The sequence below is a fragment of the Cetorhinus maximus genome, chromosome 5, assembly GCF_964194155.1.
Source record: "Cetorhinus maximus chromosome 5, sCetMax3.hap1.1, whole genome shotgun sequence".
Classification (NCBI taxonomy): domain Eukaryota; kingdom Metazoa; phylum Chordata; class Chondrichthyes; order Lamniformes; family Cetorhinidae; genus Cetorhinus; species Cetorhinus maximus.
The window spans coordinates 170,331,378-170,357,025 of record NC_135883.1 but is presented as its reverse complement, the minus strand read 5'-3'; the positions used below and the strand labels follow the sequence as shown (position 1 = coordinate 170,357,025).

The window sequence follows — 25,648 nt, the reverse complement described above, 5'->3', positions numbered from 1 at the left end:
AACCATTACCAGAGCTGAGCATTTACAGAGGCAGTCAGGGTACAAATCTTCAAAGCCCTCAACAGGGGTCAGCCCACATGGAAACTTGGGACATGCATAGAGCAATTGTCACCTCAATCGTATGCGGTGGAAGTGAATGACCAAATGTACCGGTGCAACCACAGGCATATATGGACAACTAGTGAAGTTGCTCCTTCACAGCATGATACTCTTCCTTCACAGTATTCGGCCGGTCAGGAAGAAGCTGTATTGAGTACAAAACTGCCATCAATCCCCGAGGTTCAAGCGTCCCCAACAACTGCAATGGAACAACAACGGTTACAATGGCAACAAGTGCCATGGGAGCGACACTCCCCGGAGAAGGAAAATCATCCAGATGAACAGCCAATGTCAACAGGAATTTAAACAAGAAAGGAGTGGGTAAAGTGGGTGTTGGTCCTCCAGAGAGTGAGAATGGGGAGTTAATAGTAGATAATAAGGAAATAGCTGATGAAATGAACAAATATTTTGCTGCTTTCTTCATAGTGGATACAAAAATCATTCCAGTAATAGCTGTTAATTGGGAGGTTGAGGGGTGAGAGGAACTTGTTGAAATTACAACCATTAGGAAAGCAATACTGAGCAAACTGATGGAGCTGCGGCTGACAAGTCTCCGGGTACAGCTGGACTTCATCCTAGGGTCTTAAAAGAGGTGGCTAATGAGGTAGCAGATGGCAGCAGCCTCTGATCTTCATTAACAGGACAGGACTTCCTCAACTTTCAGCTGGTGTGAAATCATCAGAGGCACACCATGCACATTTGCGCCAGATACCCTGGGAGTTCCCATGACTCCTACATCCTGAGTCACTCCTAGGTGTCTCAGATATTCGAAGGGCCACAGCACTTACATGGTTGGCTGCTTGGTGATAAGGACCTGAAAGAGCAGGAACTTGAAGAAGCCGATAAGGGTCACATTCCGCGTGATGATGACCAGGACACAGTGATAGCTGCAAGGTTCCAACAAGAGTAAGTTCCAAGCAAAGGGAACCGAGCGCATATCTCCTGTCCCTTAATGCCATGCCAGTGCTTGAAAAGGCCTTTACAAGCAGTGACATCAAGGACAAGGTCTGCATACAGCCTTGAGCCTGCAATCTTCATGTATCACCAGCCCCTACTCCTTGGATAGATCAGCAGCCAAAGCTGCAAGTAGCCACTCTGGGAATGGAAGGCAGCACTCTCACGCAAACCTAGAGCCTACTGGACTTGATGCAGATTCCTCATATCTTTTTCACAACTTACTTTCCTAACTATCTTAATCCTAGTCATTGATTTCAATTGTAAATAGTTGAGATACCAACGCTGAACCCTGTGACAGTCCACTCATTGTATCTTGCCAACCAGAAAATGACCTATTTATGTCCACTCCCTGTTTCCTATTAGCTCCCCAATCCTCTATTCATGTTAATATGTTAGCCCTTACATCATGAGCTCTCATTTTTCATAGTAACCTTCAGGCAATCTATGTACAGCACATTCACAGTTTCCCCTTTATTCACATTGCTTGTACTTCCTCAAACAACTCCAATAAATTAGTCAAACATGATTTCCTTTCACAAATCGATGTTGACTCTGCCTGATTGCATTGAGATTTTCAAAGACCCTGCTATCACCTCCTTAATAATAGATTCCAGCATTTCCCCTGCTAGGGAATTTTGGAAAATTAAAAGCAATGCATCGACTTTATCAGCAGCCACTTCGTTTAAGATCCTTCGATGAAGTCCATCAAGACCTAAGGACTTGTCAGCCTTTAGTTCTACCAATTTTTTCAGTACACTTTCCTGGTGATTGCAATTGGTTTTAGTTTCTCCCTCCTTTTTACCTTCTGATTCACAATTATTTTTGGGACCAGGGGAGAGATCTCATCCTGAGTGAGACACAACCAGAATGAGTGTGGGCATTGGCAATTTGGTGCACCGTGGGAATTCGGTGAAGAGGGGAAGAGGTGCTATTTGCATTTTTTCTTTGCCAGCCAACTTCTTAAATCTTCAGAGAGTGGTCTTGCCCTGCTGCAGCAGTAGAGGCTACAAGGGAGAGAAATAACTGGTAAGTAGTGGATAAGGTCGGGTAAGTATTTACTATTTTTATCGCTTATAGTTTAAAGTCTTTTTGTGGTTTATAGTTTGTATATTCTGTAGTAACAAGGATCAGGAAAAAAGGGCCCTAGAGTAATTGATTTAAAAAGTTTAATTTAAAGGGATAAGTCATGGCAGGAGAGCTCAAAGCCGTGGTGTGCTCCTCGTGCTCCATGTGGGAAGCCGGGAACATTTCCAGTGCCCGGGACCAGCATGTGTGCAGGAAGTTTGTCTAGCTGCAGCTCCTGGAAGCTCGGGTTTCAGAGCTGGAACAGCGGCTGGGGACACTTTGGAGCATCTGCGGCTCAACATTCCGGGATATCGAATCTTCAGATGAGACAGGGAAGGGGGTAAAAGAGGAGGAGGCATTGCATTATTAGTTAAGGAGTCAGTTACTGCAATAAGGAGAGATGATATCTTGGAGGGGGCATCAAATGAAACTTTGTGGGCAGAGCTTAGGAATAAAAAATGGGCAGCCACATTGTTAGATGTTTATTATAGACCCTCAGATAGTCAGCAGGAAATTGAGGAGCAAATATGTGCACAATTAGCGGAGGTGTGTAAAAACAATAACGATAGGGTAATTATATTCGGTGATTTCAACTTTTCCAACATTAATTGGGATATACATAGTGTTAAGGGCTTGGATGGAGTGGATTTCTTGAAATGGGTACAGAACTTTTTAGGTCAATGTGTAGAAGGTCCAACAAGGGACGGCGGAGGGTTGGACCTAATTCTGAGAAATGAAGCAGAACAGGTGACTGAGGTGGTGGCGGGGGAGCATTGTGGCGATATGGTACAATTTAACCTTGTAATGGACAAAGAAATAGACAAGTTGCAAAAAAATATTTTGGATTGGGGGAGAGCGGATTTTAATAAAATAAGGCATGACCTGGCCAAGGTAAACTGGGAGCAGCTACTTGTGGGGAAATTGACAGAAGAGCAGTGGGGGGCATTCAAAAAGGAAATGGGGAGGGCACAGGCTCAACATGTTCCCTCTAGGGTGATAGGAAGGAGTAACAAGCCCAGAGAACCATGAATGACCAGAGATATTCAGGATACGATGAGAAGGAAAAGAGAGGCTTTTAGCAGGTTCAAGGAAAGAAAATCAGCGGAGGCATTAGTGGAGTGCAGAAAGTGCAGGGTGGAGCTTAAAGCAATTAGGAGAGCAAAGAGGGGATCTGAGAAAGCCCTGGCTTGTAAAATTAGGGAAAATCCCAAGATATTCTATAAGTATATCAATGGGAAGAGGTTAACCAGGGAAAGAGTGGGGCCCATTAGGGACCAAGAGGGCAATCTATGGGTGGAGCCAGAGGACATCTGTAGAGTGTTGAAGGTTATTGAGGAAAATAAAAGCTCATAGTATAGGGGGTAATATTTTAGCCTGGATAGAAGATTGGCTGGCTGGCAGAAAACAGAGAGTATACAGAGAGTCTTTGTCTGGTTGGCAGGATGTGATGAGTAGATTGCTGCAGGGGTCTGTGCTGGGGCCTCAGCTTTTTATAATTTACATCAATGACTTAGATGAGGGGAGCGAAAGCATGGTAGATAAATTTGCAGATGACACAAAGATCGTAGGAAAGTATGTTGTGAAGAAGACAAGGGCCAGAATGTTCCTGTCGGTGATTTGAGGCTGGGGCCCGCTCGCCAATGGGAAAATGACACGGGATGACTCGAGAGGAACCCCAGACGTCATCCCGGTCCCTTTAAATTTTTAGGAAGTCGGGAGGACAGCGCAATCAGCTGTCCGCCCGCCGACCTGTCAATGGCCAATTGAAGCCATTGACAGGATCATTAAGATAATTAAAGACCTGCCTGTCCAACCTTCAGGCTGGCAGGCAGGCCAGGAGCCCCAGCGGGCTTCTAATAAAACATGAAACTTCATCCACTGGCGGGATGAGGTTTCATGTTCGTTTTTCAAAACTTTAATAAAGTGTATGTGAGATTTATTAACATGTCCCATCTCGTGTGACATTGTCACATGAGGGGGACATGTTAATAATATTTTTATTTCTTATTTTTTAACTTTTGTACACTGTCAGTATTCTCCCTGAGACAGCACTTTGTCTCAGGGAGCAGTGTGCTCTTTTGCGCGCATGCGCGAAAGAGTGCACTTTGACAGTTGGGGATTCCCTCACCGCCCTGCACAGGAAGCGCATAGTGCTTCCTGTTGGGCAGGCCGCTGGGCGGACCTTAATTGGCCCGCCCACTCAAAATGGCGGCGGGCCTGTTTCAGTGGTGGGGGTCGGCTGTCCGCCTGCCGCTGAGCCGGTGGGGCCCACACGCCCGCCAAGGGTAAAATTCTGCCCAAGGAGTTTGCAGATGGATATAGATAGGTTGAGTGAGTGGACAAAAATCTGGCAGATGGAGTATAATGTGGGAAAATGTGAAGTTGTTCACTTTGGAAAGAAGAATAAAAAAGCAGAGTATTACTTACATGGAGAATGACTGCAGAATTCCGAGGTGAAGAGGGATCTAGATGTTCTCGTGCATGAGTCACAACAAGTTAGTATGCAGGTACAGCAAGTAATCAAGAAGGCTAATGGAATGCTATTCTTTATTGTGAGAGGAATTGAACATAAGAATAAGAATGTTATGCTTCACTTATACTGGGCATTGGTGAGACTGCATCTCGAATACTGTCTGCAGTTTAGGTCTCCTTAAGGAAGGGTGTAAATGCGTTGGAGACAGTTCAGAAAAGGTTTGAGATTGATACCTGGAATGAGCAGATTGTCCTATGAGGATAGGTTGGACAGGCTGGGCTTGTTTTCACTGGACTTTAGAAGATGTGAGGGGTGACTTGATTGAAGTATATATGATCCTGATTGGACTTGACAAGGTGGACATGGAAAGGATGTTTCCTCTTGTGAGTGAGTCCAGAACTAGTGGGCACTTTTAAAATGAAGGGTTGCCTTATAGAACACAGATAGGGGGAATTTTTTTCTCTCAGAGGGTTGTGCAACTTTCGAACTCTCTGCCTCAGAAGGCGGTGAAGACGGGGTCACTGAAATTTTTAAGGCAGAAGTAGATAGATTCTTGTTAGGCAAGGGAATCAAAGGTTATCGGGGGTAGATGGGAATGTGGAACTCAGCACAAACCAACCGGCCATGAACTTATTGAATGTCGGAGCAGTCTTGAGGGGCTTACGTCTGTTCCTAATTCATATGTTCGTAACACGCACATGTGCCATTAAGAGGCCTGCATGATTTAAAGATTATGTATGCAATCAGGTGCAGAGACTGACTGGTGGGACAAACAGCTGTTAATGCATGAGAACAGTGGGTGTGTAGTGGGTAACTTGGGTAGCCTGGTTACACTTAATTGTGCATGCAAATGTGTCTTATGTTCTTTAGGAAAAACGGGAGGTATGTATCTTATGTTTGGTATGAAAAGAGGGATATTTGGATTTTGAAATGTAATCAGTCTGATGTCGCATCTGGCTTTCTGTAGTCATCTGACTATGTCATGAGGCTGTCTCTTTGGAGGCAGACATCTCAACAAGCAGTTCAATAAAGACTCTCCCAGACACAGAGAAGCACTGCTGCCTTTAAAGCAGAATCATTCCCCTCTCATGCTGCTTTCAAACTTTTGGACCCCTCCCCTCTCATGCTGCTTTCAATCTCTTGGATCTCTCCTCTCTTGGGCTGGCTTTGAACTCTTGGACCTCTCCCCTCTTGCATAAGTGTCAAGCTCTTGGACCTCTCCCCGCTAACGCAGCTTTCAAACTCTCAGACCTCTCCCCTCTTATACAGCTTTTGAACACTCGGATCTCTCCCTTCTCACACTGCTTTCAAGCTCTTGGACCTCTCCCCTCTTATGCTGCTTTGGAACTCTCGGACTTCTGCCCTCTTATGCTGCTTTTGAACTCTCAGGCTTTTCCCCCCTTGTGCTAGTTTCGAACTGTCGGACCTCTGCCTCTTGTGCTGGTGGCGAACTCTTGGACCTCTCCCCTCTCAAGCTGTTTTGAACTCTCGGACCTCTGCCCTCTCATGCATCATTCAAACTCTCGGACCTCTCCACTCTCAGGCTGCTTTCAAACTCTTGGACCTTTCTTCTGTCCCATCGCTTTCAATCTCTTGGATCTCTCCCCTGTCATGCTGCTTTCGAGCTCTTGGATCTCTTCCCGATCACACTGCTTTCAAGCTCTCAGCCTCTCTCCTCTCGTGCTGCTTTTGAACTCTTGGACCTTTCCCCTCTCAAGAAACTTTCAAACTCTCGGGCCTCTCCCCTCTTGCACTGGTTTCAGACTCAGAAATCTATTCCCTCTCACAGTTGTTTTGAACACTCGAACCTCTCCCTTCTCGCTGTCTTTGAACTCTCAGACCTCTTCCCTCTCGTGCTAGGTTTGAACTTGAACTCTTGGACCTCTCCATTCTCACTCATTTCAAACTCTTGGCGTCCTTACTCTCGCACTGCTTTCGATCTCTCAGACGTCTCCCCTCCCACCAACTTAAATTTAAGAGAAATATGAAGTGATATGAAGACTTGGGAGAAGTAACATAAAATAAAGGGTATGATTCCAAAATGGGTGTAGGATCATTGGAACCTGAGGGTATATGTGCACAAATAATTGAAGGTTGTGGGCCACTTCCTAGGGCAATTAAAATGCATTTGGATCCCTGGGCTTCATAAATAGGGACATAAGAATGCAACAGCAAGGAAGTTATGCTAAACCTGTATAAAACACTGGTTCAACCTCAAATGTACTATTGATTCCAGTCATGGGTATCACATTTTTGGAAGAATGTGAAAGCATCAAGGAAGACACAGAAAAGATTCATGAGAGTGGTTCCAGGAATGAAGAAGGAGAATGGATGTTGATGTATTGGTAATGTCACTGAACTATTAATCCAGAGGCCCAGGCTGGTGCTCTGGGTACATGGGTTCAAATTTGGTGAAATTTAAATTCAATTAAAAAAAATCTAGAATTGAAAACTAGTCTGAGCATTGGTGACCATAAAACTATCATTGTTGTCATATGAACCCGACTGGTTCCCTTTTGGGAGGGAAACCTGCCATCACTACCTGGTCTGGCCTACATGTGACTCCAGAATCACAGCAATGTGGTTTATTCTTTTGTATTCATTTACAGGGTGTGGGCGTTGCTGGCTAGGCCAGCATTTATTGCCCCTCCCTAATTGGATTTGCTTTGCTTAGCAATTAATACCTGCGGTGGTCATAACACAGTGCAGAAGTAGGCCATTTGCCCCATAGAGTCTGTGCTGGCTCCCTGAAAGAGCATTCAACCTAATCCCTTCCCTGCCTTATCCTTCTAACCTTGCACATTCTTTCTTTTCAGATAGCAATCCAATTCCCTTTTGAATACCTCAATCGAATCTGCCTCCATCACTCTCTCAGGAAGTTCATTACATACTACAGCCACCTTCTGGGTGAAAGTATTTTTCCTCACATCACTTATGCCAATTATTTTGAATCTCTGCCCTCCAGTTCTTGATGCTGTCTTGAGTGGGAACAGTTTCTCACTATTTACCCTGTCCAAACCCCTCAGGATCTTGAATACCTCTGTCAAGTCTCCTCTCAGCCTTCCTTTCTCCAAGGAAGACAGCCCCAACACCTCTAATATATCCTCATAGCTACTGTTTTTTATCCCTGGAATCATTCATGTGAATGTCCTGTATATACTCTCCATTGCCTTCACATCTTCCACAAGTATGGTGCCCAGAACTGGATGCGGTACTCCAGATGCAGCCTAACTAGTTCAACATGACCTCCTTACTCTTGTACTCAATGTCCCTATTAATAAAGCCTAAGATACTATATGCTTTACTAACGGCTCTCTCAACATTCCCTGTCATCTTTAATGTACTCTGATGTACCTCTGTTCCTGCACCTCTTTTGGAGTTTCTCCCTTTATTTTGTACTGTATCTCCATATTCTTCCTGCAAAAATGAATCACTTCACACTCCTCTATTGAACTTCAACTACCACTTGTCTGCCCAATCCACCAATATGTCTACGTGCTTTTGAAGTTCAAGACTATCCTCATCGCAGTGGACAACGTTTCCAATCTTGATATCATCTGCAAATTTTGAAATCATGCCCTGAACACTATAGTCTAGGTCATTAATATATATCAGGAAGAGTAAGGGTCCCAACAGTGACCCCTGGAGAACTCCACTACAAATCTCCCTCCAATCTGAAAAACAACCACTTATCACTACACTCTGTTTCCTATCACTCAGCCAATTTCTTATCCAAGTGCCTACTTTCCCTTTTATTCCATGAGCTAGATTTTTTTCTTATTTGTTCATGGGATGTGAGCGCCCTGGCCAGGCCAGCATTTATTGCCCATCTCTAATTGCCTTTGAGAAGCTGGTGGTGAACCACCTTCCTGAACCTCTGCAGTCCATCTGGTGTAGGTATACCCATAGTTCTGTTAGGGAGGGAATTCCAGGATTTTGACCCAGCAACAGTGAAGGAACAGTGATAGGATGGTGAGTGACTTGGAGGGAACTTCCAGGTGCGAACGTCCCTTGTCCTTCTGGATGGTAGCGGTCGTCGGTTTGGAAGATGCTGTCTAAGGAGACTTGGTGAGATCCTACAGTGCATCTTGTAGATGCTCTGCCACTGTGTATCAGTGGTGGAGGGAGTGAATGTTTGTGGATGGGGTGCCAATCAAGCGGGCTTTCTCCTGGAAGGTGTCAAGCTTCTTAAGTATTGTTGGAGTTGCACTCATCCAGGCAAGTGGAGAGTATTCCATCACACTCCTGACTTGTGCTTGGTAGATGGTGGACAGGCTTGGGAGTCAGGAGGTGAATTACTTGCCGCAGGATTCCTTGCCTCTGACCCGCCCTTGTAGCCACAGTGTTTATATGGCTAGTCCAGTTCAGTTTCTGGTCAATGATAACCCCCAGGATGTTGATAGTGGGGGATTCATTCAGCGATGGTAATGCCATTGAATGTCAAGGGCCGATGTTTAGAGTCCCTCTTGTTGTCATTGTCCGGCACTTGTGTGGCGCAGATGTTACTTGCCACTTGTCAGCCCAAGCCTGGGAACTCCTGAAGTTATGTCCTGGAACAGAGATGACTGACTTCCAACAACTACAACAATTTTCCTTTGTCTAAGCATAATTCCAACCAGCAGGGAGTTTTCTCCCTGATTCCCATTGACTCCAATTTTGCTAGGGCTCCTTGACGCCACAGTCAGCCAAATGCTGCCTAGATGCCAAGGGCAATCATTCTCACCAGACCTCTGGAGTTCAGCTCTTTTTTTCATGTTTGAACCAAGGCTGTAATGAGGTCAGGAGCTGAGTGACCCTGGCAGAACCCACACTGAGCATCAGTGAGCAGGGCGTTGCTAAACAAGTGCCGCTTGGTAGCACTGTTGATGACACTTTCCGTCACTTTACAGATGATGGAGAGTAGACTGATGGGGCGGTAATTGTCCAGATTGGTTTTGTCCTGCTCTTTGTGTACAGGACATACTTGGGAAACTTGCCACGTTGCGGGGTAATTGCCATTGTTGTAGCTGTTCTTGAACAGCTTGCTTCTTTATCAAGCTTGTCAGTAGACCTCGCATAAATGGTTACCAATCAAAGTGCTTTAGACAACATTGAATTACAGGGATATTAGTGAATGAGGAGAGAGAGGATAGAATGGGGCTGTGCGTGGACTGTGCCGAGGACTGTGAGATTATCTAAGTGAAGCATCAGCAGCTCTAAAAGGGCTGTGCAGGGTCCATGTAGGAAGGAATTCTACCTTGGCTGGGGTGTCCACAATGAGGGATCACGGTTTGACACGAATGCTAAGGCCATCTCAGGCTGAAACTTGTGGGAGTCTCTGCGATTGGAGGGTCCGGACTGTTTGCACATCAGAAACCCTTACGAGCATACGAACTTGGAGCAAGAATAGGCCACTTGGAACCTCGAGCCTGCTCCGCCACTCAGTAAGATTATGGCTGATCTGATTGTAACCTCCTGTCTACCCCTGATAACCTTCCACCCCATTTTTATCAAGTATCTATCTATCGCTGCCTCAAAAATATTCAAAGACCCTGCTGCCACTGCCTGTTGAGGAAAGGAATTCCAAAGACTCTCAACCCTCTGAGAGAAAAAAATTCTCCTCATCTGCTTTAAATGAGTAACCCCTTATCTTTAAACAGTAAGCCCTAGTTCTCGATTCTCCCAACAGGAAGAAACATCCTCTCCACATCCATATTGTCAAGACCCTTCAGGATATTAAAGGTTTCAAGCAAGTCGCCTCTTACTCTTCTAATCTCCAGTGAATATAAGCCTAGCCTGTCCAACCTTTCCTCATAAGACAACCCACCCATCCCTGGTATTAGTTTAGTAAACCTTATCTGAATTGTTTCTAGTGCATTTACATCCTTCCTTAAATAAGGAGACCAATACTGTGCATAGTACTCCAAATGTAGCCTCACTAGTGCCCTGTAGCTGAAGCTGAAGCATAACCTCATTACTTTTGTATTCAATTCCCCCCCCTCCCAATAAATGATAACATTCTACTAGCTTTCCTAATTACTTGCTGTACCTGCATACTAGCCTTTTGTGATTCATGCACTAGGACACTCAGATCCCTCTGCACTTCAGAGCTCTGCAATCTCTTACCATTTAGATAATAGGCTTCTCTTTTATTCTTCCTGCCAAAATGGACAATTTCCCACATGAAACTCAATCTGCCAGATCTTTGCCCACTTAACCTATCAATATCTGTTTGTAGTCTCCTTATGTCCTCTTCACAACTGACTTTCCTAACTATCTTTGTGTCATCAGCAAATTTGGCAACCATCCCTTCAATCCCTTCGTCCAAGTCATTTACACAAATTGCAAACAGTTGCGGCCCCAGCACTGATTCCTGCGGCACGCCACTCATTACATCTTGCCAACCTGAAAAAGACCCATTTATACCTACCCTCTGCTTCCTGTTATCCAGCCAATCGTCTATCCATGTCAGTATGTTACCCCCTATACTATGAGCTTTTATTTTCTGCAATAACTTTTCATGTGGCACTTTATCATATGCCTTCTGGAAATCTAAGTACAGTACATACACCAGTTCCCCTTTATCCACAGCACAGGGTACTTCCTCAAAGAACTCCAATAAGTTGGTTAAACATGATTTCGCTTTCACAAAACCATCCTGTGTATTTGGTAGACACAGTGGTATGCGAACGAGAGATGTTGCCCTGGGGGTCACATTTACAAGTTCCCTTCCAAGCCACGCACCATACTAACTTGGACCTATATCGCCATTCCTTCACTGTCACTTAGTCAAAACCCTGGAACTCACTCCCTAACAGCACTGTGGGTGCACCTACACCACTTGGACTGCTGTGGTTCAAGAAGGTAGCTCACCACCACTTTCTCAAGGGAAATTAGGGATGGGCAATAAATGCTGGGATTGTTAGTGATGCTCATATCTGAAGAATGAATAAAATGAAATACAAGGCTATCAAATATTTAGACCTATACTCTTGCAATAGCAAATATAATTATGGAGCCACAATATTTAACCTTTTTACATGAAATCAGCAACATGATAATTGAACTTAGTTTAATATTTGCTTATTTCCCTTGCTCTTAGAATCCATAAAAATAGCTCTCTTGGTGGAAGCCAAAGCTTGGAAAATGGTACTTTGTCGGTTTTTGAATGAACAGTACAAAGGCAAAATGACAGCAATAACAGCATTTATCGCTGAAGAAATGAAGAATTTGGCTCGGCCTATTCAAGATTTGGATGATGTTAGATTTGCCATGGAGTCTTTGTCACAAATACGAAATAATGAGATACAGATGGATATGATTTTGGCACCAATTGAGGTACGTGACCTTGCATTTCAGAGTGTGTCTTCTACATTTGTTTCTTTTCTCCCACCTTCAGTTTTCACGTTTTTAAAATCTAAACTTGACCTCATTAAATGAAAAGCATTCTAATTAATGTAATGGGCAGAATATTACGCTCGTCAGGTGGGCACGCACCTGACCCGAATGAGCATAAAATGGCACGCGACGACATTGGGCGAGCGTCCCAACATCATTACGCATTTGCGCGATATTTCGGATGCATATGGGAGTTCGCAGAGCACCCGCCGACAATTAACAGGCCTATTAAGGCTGTTAAAGTTCTGATTAAATGAAACTTTTCGCGAAAGGCGAAAAGGCCAAGCGGCCTTTGGATTTTTTGTGAAACCTCATCCACAGGTGGGATGAGGTTTCGATAAATGATTTAAAAAAGAAATAAAAAATCTTCAAACTAATTTGTAACATGTCCCTGCTCATGCGACAGGTCGAATGCACGAACTCCCTCGCTCGCCCCCCCTGCCCCCCATCACAGGCAGCGCTGAGCGCTGCCGTGCATGAAATGGCGATCGCAGCCCAATTGTGGGCTCCCGCTCATCCCCGTCGAGCCCGCCCGATGACCAGAAAATCCTGGCCAATGTTTTCTACTGGCTTGGTCGTGTCTTTCACTGTGTGCATTGATCTGAGATGAGAGTTTTCAACAAACACATCAGAGGGCATTTTCTATCCTTCTGCCCAGCAGAAAACTGACAAAATAGATATGTTCCCTGTGTACTCTGCATTAACATCATTCTGTGGTTATGGTAAAGCAGAATTAACATAAATATATGGAAATTGAGGTGCTGTTCCTTAGCTAGAACCATAAAATCATGGTAAAATGGGGCATGTAGGAGTATCATAGAGGAGTTGTTGGAAACTTTATAGCCATGTGCAGTTGGTATTTTATTGTGAGAGCTGAAGGATATGCAGTGAGGGAGTGATGCTTCCATTGTACAGAGCCCTGCTTAGACCCAATTTAGAGTAATGTGTTCAGTTTTGGACAGTAAACTTCAAGAAAGATCTATTTATCTTGATGTGCTGTATTGTGTGGCACTACCACCATGCTAAATAGGATGGATTTCGAACAGACTTAGCAACTCAAAACTAGGCATCCTTGAGGCACTGTGAGCCATCGGCAGCAGCAGAGTTTCATTGAATCACAATCTGTAACCTCACAGCCCAGCATTACCATTACCATCAAAAGGGGAGATCAACCCTGGTTCAATGAACAATGCAGGAAGACATATCAGCAGCGGCACCAAGCATACCTAAAAATGAGGTGTCAACCTGTTGAAAGTATAACATAGGACTAATTGCATGCCAAACAGTGGAAGCAGCATGCAGAGCTAAGAAATGCCACAACCAACAGATCAGATCTAAGTGCTGCAGTCCTGCCACATCCAGTCGTTGAATGGTAGTGGACAATGAAACAACTAACTGGAGGAGGAGGCTCCACAAATTTCCTCATCCTAAATGATGGACGAGCCCAGCACAGCAGGGTTAAAGATAAGGTCGAAGCATTTGCAGCCATCTTCAGTTGGAAGTGCTGAGTGGATGATCATTGCATCCTCCTCCTGAGATCTCCAGTATCACAGATGCCAGTCTTCAGCCAATTCCATTCACTCCAAGTGATATCAAGAAATGCTGAAGGCACTGCAAATTTTTCCAAGAGAATTATTTCCCTAAGAGCTTTATGTGTTGCCTCTACCTTTAATGCCCGTATCCAATGGTCAAAATTACTTTGCTTTACCCTCTCAAACTCTGCCAAGCAGTTTTATATATTCTGAAATTTCTGCCTGAATGCTTCAGGGACTAACTCATATGCATTCAGAATAACCTTTTTCACTGTATCATAATCCACCGATACCTCTTCTGAAAGCGATGCATAAACCTCATGAGCTCTACCCACCAACCTAAGCTGTTAAACTAATGTTCAGATTTATTTTGGCCACTTCATTTGTCTAGCTACCTTTTCAAACAAGATAAAAAAAATGCCTCTACATCCCTTTCCTCAAACTTTGGGAGAGCTTGCACAAACTTAAGCACCCCACCACTCGGTTTTTCGGTTGAAGCTTTTTTCATCATCAGAATTTTCCTCAGCATCTGAGACCTCTTTTTTAAGGTCTAGCCTTTTAAGCCAATATTCCCTTTCTCATTCCATCTCTCTTTCCTCCATTGATAATTTCTCCCTCTGGAGGTTGAATTTTCTCATTTCTTTTTCTCTTTGAAATACTCTCTCTTTTTCCTTTTCTACCCTTTTTCTTTTGCCTCTAATTCAAGTTTTTTTCAGTTCCAATTCTCTTTCTTTTTCTTCTCTTTCTCTTGCATATTCAAGTTGCTTCATTTGCAACTGGATCTTAGCTAACCCTGATGAACGTGGTCTCTCTATTTCCCCTTCCAGTGCTATTATCTCAACTATGTCTGCTTTCCTCATCCCTTCGGGTACTTCTAACTCCAGCTTATTTGCCAATTCCATCAGCTTACTCTTGGTTAATTTCTGTAAACCAGTCAGAGTTACATCCTCCACCTGTAAAAAAAAAAGTCTTAGCAACCTCCAAAGCCATTTCGAATTCCAACCCATTCCTCACAGCAACTTCAATTTCTATGTCCAGAACCTCTTTACCTCCATGTACTTGTTAAAAAGGATTCACAGATGCCACCTTATAATGATAATCCCGAACCAATTACTATTCCGTGTCTAAAATTCCCCTGTCCCCATTTCAAATCCCGGACGAGCCCCCACTTTGGTATGATCCCAGCTGAGGTTACCCCTAAACAAGCCTGATCCCAGAGTGGAACCCGGCTTGATAGATCCTAACTTTTAATTTGTTTGTTTGGATATGTGGAGAGTAGCCACAGAACAGAGTTGCAGGAGTCAGCTGATGAACTTTTAACAAAAGAATAAAATATTTATTAAACAAGAAAAGATGAACTATATTGCAATACTCCTTCACCCACAACTATACCGTTTTATATATATATATATACATACAGATTTGTAAGGATAACACAAGTTACAAAGGCTACCTTATACTCTAATGTCCACAGTAAGTACACAGTCCATGTACCAATAGGCATCCTGTGGTCAGACACTCTGAAACCAAGTGGCAAATGCCACCTCAATCAGATGCTATGGATCTCTCCTCAACTCCTCCGAGACGCTTGTCATACTGTGAGCCAGTCATTCTCACTGAACTCTGTCTTTCACACGAATGTTTCCAAACTCCATTCTCCAAGAACTCACCTTGAAATCTTCTCTAAACTGACACTTCCTCTCAGACACCTTCCACAAGGGCTCACCTCCAGGGTTTTGAGCTCTCCTTCTGATATTCCTCTTCCCAGGGTCACGACATGCATTCAAGCTGTCTTCCACGCACTCTCTCTCACTGACTCAGCCGTCAGCAGTACCACTGCTTCATAGTAAAGAGTTACAGACCCTCTGTTGTCTCTTTGGACCTTCTTGCCTCTTTCAAGCTGTTCTCGTTTTTAATCTGCTTTCTGCAGCTTTTGTCTCTTTAAATCTGAAGCTTAGAGCCTTTCTCTCTACACTTCACTCTCAAAACAAACTGCTGTTTCTTTAGTTTTTCTGTATGTCTGTGGGAGGGACCTGCCTCCTTAGACCCCTGTTGCTAGGCAACAGCACTGTTTTTTTCTACTCTTGATTGCTTTACTTAGCTTATAGTCATAAAACTCTTTTTAGAAATGCGAGCCCCTTTTAAAGTGAAACAAAAACTCAATTTGACCTTTCTTAACACACACATACAGAAATACAAATCAAACTTAAACTCATTCCTAACACCTACAAATACCAATATAATTTAAACTATCTCTATTTCCTAACAAAATAAAATGCCTACTGGCACTAATATTTTTTCACTTCAAAAACATAGTTTTACTGATGTTTGGGGACTAAATTAATACATAGGAAAACAATGCAATGGTAGATTTAGAAACGACAGGGCCAACATATTTTTTGAGAGCTCCAGCACCTCAAAATTTGACACTACACTCTAGCTGGTAATGAAAACTTATAAGTGGCAATAATCTAAAGATGGGTCTTTAAGATTTAAAGTGAAGGAGCTGTTACTACTTCCTTTGGCAGCTTGTTCCATTGTGGGAATGTCCTTAGAAAGAAAAATTGTTGAAACACACTGCCTTGAAAACAAATGGTCTTTGTAGTATGTGTGGATGGTCACCTCCTGTTTTTTCAATGCTAGGAGGTACCAGGTATTTGTTTCTGTCAATTCCCACCAGTCCATTCCAAATTTTATAGAACATGGTCAGTCTATTTCTCTCCCTTCTTTGCTGTAGTGAATACTATTCCAAATCTTTGAGATTGGATTTGACACTGATGTATTTCCCATACCATTTTGTGCAGAATCACCCAGCATGTCCTTCGATCTCTTCAATCTTATATCACTCACTATATAACTATTCCATGCACAAGTTGCATAGTCCAGAATTGGATGAACATTTGGCAAGCTAAAATGCTGATGTTTTTGTTGCAATACCAAAGATTCTGCCCCAGAAATTCAAGAACCCTGTTTGCTTTGGATGTGATATGCTAAATGTGAGAGCCCCCATTGAAAATTGTTTTTAAGATGAAGCCCCCAGGTATGGTTGCATATATCTATCTGTTGGAGAATTTGATTACCATACTTAAAGGTTTCGGTTAATGGATCTTTTTTGTTGGTAATGCACATGGCAAAGCATTTTTTGGCATTAAATGCCATCTCTAATTGGTCCTACAATTTTTGCAATTCCAGAAGATCATCTTACAGTGAATTGATATGATCTTGAGTTTTCCCTAATGCGTGAACCATGCAGTCATCTGCAAATAGTTGTACCCTGTCTTTAACTTGTTGGGAAGGTCATTTATGTATGTCAAGAAGAGTAAAGCTTCCAACACAGTTCTGTGGGGAACTGCGGAAAAGTTATCACTAGGAGAGGATGCTTCCCCATCACATGCCACTCTTGGTCTTCTATTGGTAAGGATTTGCTGGATCCAATTTAATAACTTTTCCCCCCTGATTACATGTTAGTGAAGTTTGGTCAAGAGGTTTTCATGTGGAACTTTGTCAAAGGCTTTTGAGAAATCTAGTATTGCCATGCGAGTACTTTCATCTCTTAAAGGAACAATGTCACTCGGTCTCACACTCATGGACACCATCTCAGATATTGACACTGCACATACCTGAGAAGTGATCTTGGAGTGGAATCTGCATATGGCGAAGCACCGGGTACATGTGGGTGGCAGTTACAGCAGGGGAAAAGGTCAGCGCAGATTCCAGAGAGCGAGGTAACATGACTTCAGTTGCAGAGAACTTAAATGAGAACTTTGATGGGGCAGCTGAAGGAAAAAGGCTGATGGGAATGCACAATGAAACCTGTGGTCATTGTAAAGGAGCATGGAGCTGCCCGGCGCTACTTGGTACAATGCTTTCTGCAGAACTTGGAGCACACTCTTTCCAGCCTGAAAGTAGTAAAGAATTCCATTATTACACCTGCAGACCCAAACATCATGTAGGGTCTGATAGACAATCTTAACTTCCATTGTAGCACAAACAGAAGCCATAATGTCGGCGTGCTGCAGTGGAAACTCAGACTGAAGTCATGAAAGGCAGCTTACTGGTGTGGAAGGTCAGACTGCTATTCTCATGCAACCTCAGTTTGTTGTCATACAAGTTCAGCATCTGACTCCAGATACCAGTGTTCAAATGAGCTTGCAGGGTGTCACAGCACTCCAATAGATGATTAAAGTTGCAGAGGCACTAACTCCAAGAGTTGCAGAGGGTCCACGGAGCATAAACCTGTTGACCTCTCTCAGGATTGCAGCATTTATCCTCCTACACTGGCAATCTGACAGTGTCTTTGCTGTTGCCTGTTGGACAACAACCCTTGACTGCTGCTGCCCATGCCAACATGGTGCCTTCAAAGTTGGGCCTTTTAGGGTTCAGAAAGGTCATACAGCAATGCCATTTGCAGTCTCCTCCACTGAAAATCATGCTGCAAAAACTAAGGTAGCTCAGCCTAGAAGCACTCGGGCAGGGAAGAACAAACAGAAGACAGAAATTAAGAGAATTTAGCAAGGTAATTAGTTAAGGCTACAGCAAGAGCTCAAGGCTCTATATCAGAGGTGGGGAACCTTTTTCTTATCATGGGCCATTCGCACATAGACAAAATCAGTCGCAGGCCACACATACATAAAAATTAACTTAATTTAGTTTTTTTTAGGGAGAATACAGAAACATTCAACTCACCCACCGTTTTAATGTGATGGCTGAACTTGAATATTATATGTTAAATATGCTTATAGTAATTTAGCTGACACTTTTATCCAAAGCAAATTTGTAATGATGATGAAAAATGCTATTTTAAAGGCGCTACTGTTATATGTCTATATTTTCAGCAATCTTGCTGCTGGATGGATAAAATTGAGCAACTGGCCAGATGTGGCCCACAGGCCGTAGGTTCCCTATCCCTGCTCTATATAATTGCAGCAAGACACCTTTACCCCTATACTCAAATCCATTGTAATAAAGGCCGACATATAATTTGCCTTCTTAATTGCTTGCTATACCTGTGTGTTAGCTTTCAGTGACTCGTAAACAAGGACACCCAAGTCCCTTTGAAGTTCAGTACCACCCAACCTCTCACCATTTGAGAAATACTCTGTATTTCTGTTTTTTCCAACAAAAGTGAATAACCTCACATTTCTTCACATTATATTCCAGCTCCCAAATTTTTGCCCACTTACTTAGCCTTTCCAAATCCCCTTGAAGCATTCTTGCACCCTCCTCACAACTCACACTTCCACCTAGTTTTTGTTGGTGAGTAGAGAATTAGTGTTGTGTTCACTGGTATTTCAATCATATGGGTTGATAATGGACAATGTGGCCAGAAAGTGGCTTTGTACTTCCTCAGAATCATAAAGTCATTACGGTACAGAAAAGGACATTTAATCCATCAAGTCCATGCCAACTCTCCATAGAGCAATCCAGCCATTCCCATTCCCATGCTCTATCCCCAAATCCCTGCAAATTTATTTCCCTTAAGTGCCCATACAATTTCCTTTTGAAATGATTGATCCTCAATGCTTCCTCCACCCTTGTAAGCAGCGAGTTCCAGATCATGAACACTCGCTGCCTCAAAAAATTCTTGCTCATATCACCACTGCATCTCTTGCTAAAACCCTTAAATCTGTGACCCCAGTCCTTGTACAATTAACTGATGTGAACAGCTTTTCTTTTCTACCTTGTCTAAACCTGCCATAATCTAGTACACCTCTATCAAATCTCCCTCAATCTCCTTTGTTCCAAGGAGAACAATTCCAGCTTTTTCATCCTAACCTTGAAGCTAAAATCCTTCATCCACAGAACCATTATGGTAAATTTCCTCTGCACTCTCTTAAGGAACCTCACATTCTTTCTAAAATGTGGTGACCAGAATTGGACAATACTTCTCTTTCTCCTGTGCCACCTGCTTGCAGAGTAGATGGTGGCTAGATCTGTGACCTCATAATGGTGACCACCACAAATTGTGGCACACTAGATGAGTACTACATGGCTCCACAGAGCAATCCAGACAGCAGAAGCTGTCTGTTCTATCAAACATTGTGTGGCAGCATGACTTTCATTGTCTATGCATTGTCTACATGTATGTGGGTTCCGCACCAGAGTCATCAGTCAAGCGGTCAGCTGTTATCTCTTGATACCCAGTCACCACCCCCTGAATTCACTTGATAGAAGTTTTCAAAATCATGAGGGGGCTGGACAGAGCAGATAGGGAGATGCTGTTCCCACTCGTAAAACAATCAAGAACGAGAGAGCACAGATTTAAAGTGATTTGCAAAAGAAGCAAATGTGATGTAAGAAAAACATTTTTTCACACAACAAATGGTTCAGGTCTGGAATGCACTGCCTGGAAGTGTGGTGGAGGCAGGTTCAATCGAGGCATTCAAGAGCGCATTAGATAACTATTTGAATAGAAACAAAGTGCAAGGGTACGGGGAGAAGGCAGGGCAATGGCACTAGGTCATAATGCTTATTTGGAGAGCTGGTGCAGACATGATGGGCCGAATGGCCTCCTTCTGTGCCATTAAGATTCTGTGATTCTGTGAATTGTTATGGTGGCTCATATACAGATGCCACAGTGGGCTGCCGCAAAATGAAGGCATTAGTACTGCTGCCAGAATACTGGGTAATGACTTGCTTGATGTGCTGAGTATGGTCAAACACCAGGTGGGTGTTGAGGAAGTAAAATCCTTTTCGGTTGCAGTACATCTCAGAATTGACGTGCAGTGCCTGCAAAGTGACATGGGGATTTGTGCAATCTTGGCAAATCTGGCTCTCACCTCTGCCTCCTTTCAAGTAAGAAAGAATGGGATGTATTAACAGAATTGCTGGAAATGCTCAGCAAATTTGGCAGCATCTCTGAAGAGAGAAACACAATTAACATTTAAGGTTGTGAAAATATGGCTTACTTCAGCCTGAGCCAGATGCAAAAACGTTCACAGTCTTGGTCACCTTTGCACCCTATTGGCATTGTGAACCTTTCCCTGCTCTGAGGCTGTAGTTGAGATTTTACTGAAGATTTCATTAGTGAAGCAGAAACACCAGAAAAACTTCTTAGCAAAGGTTCAGGTAGGCGAAGTGTCCCCTGAACACTTTGTGCAGATATGGCTGGCTGCCATATCCCCCCCTCCTGCTCTTTTTCTCTCCTCTAGCAGCTTGTCCTCCTCTGTGTTACCTCTGCTTATTCACCCTGTCATGTTGAGTCCAAGGGGATGCAAGCGCTTGCACCCATATCTGGGAGCAAGTGGTACGTGCAAAATCCTTGAAATCAGGAGAAAGTCCTTAAGCATGTACCAGAAGACTCCCTGAAGATTTAAGTAACTTTAACAACTCTGAGAAGCACCATAAACTTTACAATTGCAACAGGATTCAATGGAAATTAATCCACAACTGATCTCAATGGTGTGCTCCTTCCTGCCACTGAATCCATGTTTGGGTGGGTGAGGATAACAAAGGACATTAAATGTTGCATTAAGTTCCAAAATATCAATGCTGATGTCAAACCAGCATGCTGACTGATCGTCAGATTTACACTAATCTGCTGAATCTGCACATTTGCAGCAACTGCTTCCTGAATGATCTAACAGTAAAAAATCAGGAATTAATTGTCTGCAAGCATGACCCAGACCTCCCTGTTGTTTGCCATTTCAACACACCACCCTGCTCTCATGCCCACATGTCTGTCCTTGGTCTGCTGCAATGTTCCAGTGAAGCTCAATGCAAACTGGAGGAACAGCACCTCATCTTCCGACTAGGCACTCTACAGCCTTCTGGACTTAATATTGAGTTCAACAATTTCAGATCATGAACTCTCCCCTCCATCCCCATCCCCTTTCCGATCCCCCTTTTTCCAATAATTTATAATTTTTTTTAACAACTATTTTTTTCTCTTCCCTCCTATTTTTAAATTTATTTCGATCTATTGTTTCATCTTCACCTTTTAGCCCATTTCGGTCCCTTCCTCCCACCCCAATAGGGCCATCTGCCACTAGCTTGCTTCCCTTAATGTCCCCATTAGCACATCTTTTAGATAATATCACCACCATCAACACCCCTTTGTCCTTTTGTCTATGACATCTTTGGCCACCTCTTCTTGGCCTCCACCTATCACTGGCCCCCTATCGAGCTCTCCTGTCCCACCCCCTTCTACTAGCTTATATTTCATCTCATTTCTATATGTCTTAGTTCTGATGAAGGGTCATACAGACTCGAAACGTCAACTGTATCCCTCTCCACAGATGCTGTCAGATCTGCTGAGTTTTTCCAGGTATTTCTGTTTTTGTTCCAGATTTCCAGCATCTGCAGCATTTTGCTTTTATATTAAAAGTCTAATGGTGACTATGTTGATTATCGTAAAAACCCCATCTGATTCACTAAATGCCCTTTAGGGAAGGACATCTGCTGTCCTCACCTAGTCTGGCCTACATGTGACTCAAGATCCACAGTCATATGGTTGACTCTTAAATGACACGGATATGGCCTAGCAAGCCACTCAGTGCTATCAAATTGTTAAAAAGTCAATAAAAAGGAATCAAACCGAACGGGCCACCCGGCAACGACCTAGGCACTGGAAATGACAACAGCAAACCCAGCCCTGTCGACCCTGCAAAGTCCTCCTTTCTAACATCTGGGGGCTTGTGCCAAAATTGGGAGAGCTGTCTCACAGATTAGTCAAGCAACAGCCTGACATAGTCATACACATGGACTCATATCTTACAGATCATGTTCCAGACATCAGCATCATCATCCCTGGGCCTGTCCAATCCCACCGGCAGGACAGACCCAGCAGAGGTGGTGGCACAGTGGTATACAGTTGGGAGCGTGTTGCCCTGGGAGTCCTCAACATCAATGCCGGCCCCCATGAAGTCTCATGGCATCAGGTCAAACGTAGGCAAGGAAACTTCCTGCTGATTACCTTCAGCACCCCCCTCAGCGGATGAATCAGTGCTCCTCCATGTTGAACACCACTTGGTGGAAGCACTGATGGTGGCAAGGGCACAGAATGTACTCTGGGTGGGGAACTTCCATGTCTATCGCCAAGAATGGCTCGGTAGTACCACCACAGACCGAGCTGGCCTAGTCCTAAAGGGCAAAGCAGCTAGACTGGGTCTGCGGCAGGATGTGAGGGAACCAATAAGAGAGAAAAACATACTTGACCTCATCCTCACCAATCTGCCTGCCTCAGATGCATCCATCCATGACAGAGATGCTGTGGAGACAAAGTCACGTCTTCACATTGAGGATACCCTCCATTGTGTTGTGCTGGATAGATTTTGAACAGATCTAGCAACTCAAGACTGGGCATCCATGAGGCACTGTGGGCCATCAGCAGCAGCAGAATTGTACCCAGCGACAATCTGTAAGCTCATGGCCCAGCATATTCCCCCTCTACCATTACCACCAATCATGGGGATCAACCCTGGTTCAATGAAGTGCGCAGGAGGCCATGCCAGGTGCAGCACCAGGCATACTTAAGAATGAGGTGTCAACCTGGTGAAGCTACAACACAGGACTACTTGCATGCCAAACAGCATGAGCAGCAAATGATAGACAGAACTAAGCAATTCCACAGCCAACGGATCAGATCTAAGCTCTGAAGTTCTGCCGCATCCAGTCGTGAATGGTGGTGGACAATTAAACAACTCACTGGAGGAGGAGGCTCCACAAATATCCCCATCCTCAATGATAGAGTAGCCAAGGACATCAGTGTAAAAGATAAGGCTGAAGCATTAGGGGGCCAGGCAGGTAGTGAGGGAAACCCCCAAGTGCATCTCGCTCGCAAACCCTGGAAAACGGTGAGAATGACGGTTCCTATGTGGAGGCCAATCAGAGTCAAAGCTATGGCACTATGGGTGGTTCAGCTGCTCAGGCGGAGAGGAATCACAGAATCACAGAGTGCAGAAGAGGACCTTCGGCCCATTGAGTCTGCACCGACGTGAGAAACATCTGACCTACCTACCTAATCCCATTTACCAGCTCTTGGCCCATAGCCTCGAACGTTATGACGTGCCAAATGCTCATCCAGATACTTTTTAAAGGATGTGAGGCAACCCGCCTCCATCACCCTCCCAGGCAGTGCATTCCAGACCATCACCACCCTCTGGGTAAAAAAGTTTTTCCTCACATCCCCCCTAAACCTTCTGTCCTTCACCTTGAACTTATGTCCCCTCGTGACTGACCCTTCAATTAAAGGGAACAGCTGCTCCCTATCCACCCTATCCATGCCCCTCATAATCTTGTACACCTCGATAAGGTTACCCCTCAGTCTTCTTGGCTCCAGCAAAAACAACCCAAGTCTATCCAACCTCGCTTCATAACTTAAATGTTTCATCCCAGGCAACATCCTGGTGAATCTCCTCTGCACCCGTTCCAGTGCAATCACATCCTTCCTATAATGTGGTGACCAGAACTGCACACAGTACTCCAGCTGTGGCCTCACCAAGGTTCTATTCAACTCCAACATGACTCCCCTACTTTTGTAATCTATGCCTCGATTGATAAAGGCAAGTGTTCCAAATGCCTTTTTTACCACCCCACTAACATGCCCGGGCGGGATGATGTTTCCTGAAGGTTTTATGAAGTAAATAAATAATTTTTGCACAATTCATAAACATGTCACAGCTCATGTGAATTTTTAACTTTATTATTTATGAAGTTTTATTTTGTACTTAATGTCCCTGAGGCAGCTCTGTGCCTCTGGGAGATTTCTGTGCTCTTTCCCTCCTCCCCCCGCTCGCACAGGTAACGCTGAGTGCTACCGGCCGTGCATCACACTGGTCGGGCCTTAATTGGCCTGCAAATGTAAAATGGCGGCGCGCAGCCGATCATGGGTGGTGATCGCTTCCGCGCCCGCCTGTGCCCGACCAGCCCTCAAGGCATGCAGAAAATTCGCTCCCATAACTCAGTTAGATTTAGGATAATTATGGAAAAGGATATGGTTGGGCTGGGAATAAAAGTTCTAAACTGGGGAAAAGCTAATTTTACTAAGATGAGATATGATTTGGCCCAAGTGGACTGGGAGCAGCTCCTTGCAGATAAAACTGTGTCAGAGCAGTGGGAGGCATTCAAGGAAGAAATAGTGAGAGTACAAGACAAATATGTTCCCATAAAGACAAAGTGGGTGGGGTGGGGGGGTCAAATCCAGAGAACCCTGGATGTCAAGGGACATAAAGGTTAGGATTAACAAAAGAAGAGAAGCTTATGGCAGATACCAAGGGCTCAATATGACAGAGTGCCTAGAGGAGTATAAAAAGTGCAAGGGGGAACTTATAAGGAAATTAGGAAAGCTGAGAGAGTTCAAAAGAAAGCATTGGTGGGTAGAATAAAGGAAAACCCAAAGGGGTTTTTTAAATATATAAAAAGCAAGAGAATAACTAGGGAAAGAGTAGGGCCAATTAGGGACCATAGAGGTAATCTGTGTGTGGACCTGGAAGATGTCCTCAATGGATACTTTGCGTTGGCCTTCACAATTGAAGACGACGACATCAGGGTGGAGGACTGTGAAATATTAGAGGAAATTAACATAGAGAGAGAGGAGGAACTAGCGGGTTTAGCAGCCTTAAAAGTGGATGAAAAGCAGGCCTGGATGAGATGTATCCCAGGCTGTTGAGGGAAGTGAGGGAAGAGATACCAGGGGCCCTGGCAGTAATTTTCAAATACTCTCTGGCCACAGGTGAGGCTCAGAGGACTGGAGGACTGTTAACATTGTCCCATTATTAAAGAAGGGAGGAAGGAATAGACCAGGAAATTACAGGCCAGTCAGTCTAACCTCAATGGTGGGAAAGTTAATAGAAAGGATTCTGAGGGACAGAATATATGCACTTGGAGAGACACGGATTAATCAGGGATAGTCAGCATTAATTTGTTAAGGGACACATTTGGTCGAATCTTTTGAGGAGGTAACCAGGAATGTTGATGAGGGCAATACCTTTGATGTGGTCTTCATGGACTTTAGCAAGGCTTTTGATAAGGTCTCTCATAGCAGACTGGCCAACAAAGTAAGAGCCCATGGGATCCAAGGCAAAGTGGCACATTGTATCCAAAATTGGCTGAGAGGCTGGAAGCAATGGGTGATGGTAGAGGGGTGTTTCTGTGACTGGAAGTCTGTTTCCAGTGGGGTTCCGCAGGGCTCAGTGCTGGGGCCCTT

At 44.0% G+C, this 25,648-nt stretch overlaps 1 protein-coding gene across 1 annotated transcript in view; it reads left to right on the top strand.

The window, feature by feature from the left end:
• LOC144681152 (dynein axonemal heavy chain 8-like) overlaps nt 1-25,648 on the top strand; it is a 1,929,890-nt gene that overhangs the window by 726,153 nt on the left and 1,178,089 nt on the right. The window contains exon 26 of the mRNA XM_078542879.1: nt 11,676-11,911. Coding sequence (XP_078399005.1) covers nt 11,676-11,911 — 236 coding nt within the window. The remainder of the gene's footprint in view (nt 1-11,675; nt 11,912-25,648) is intronic.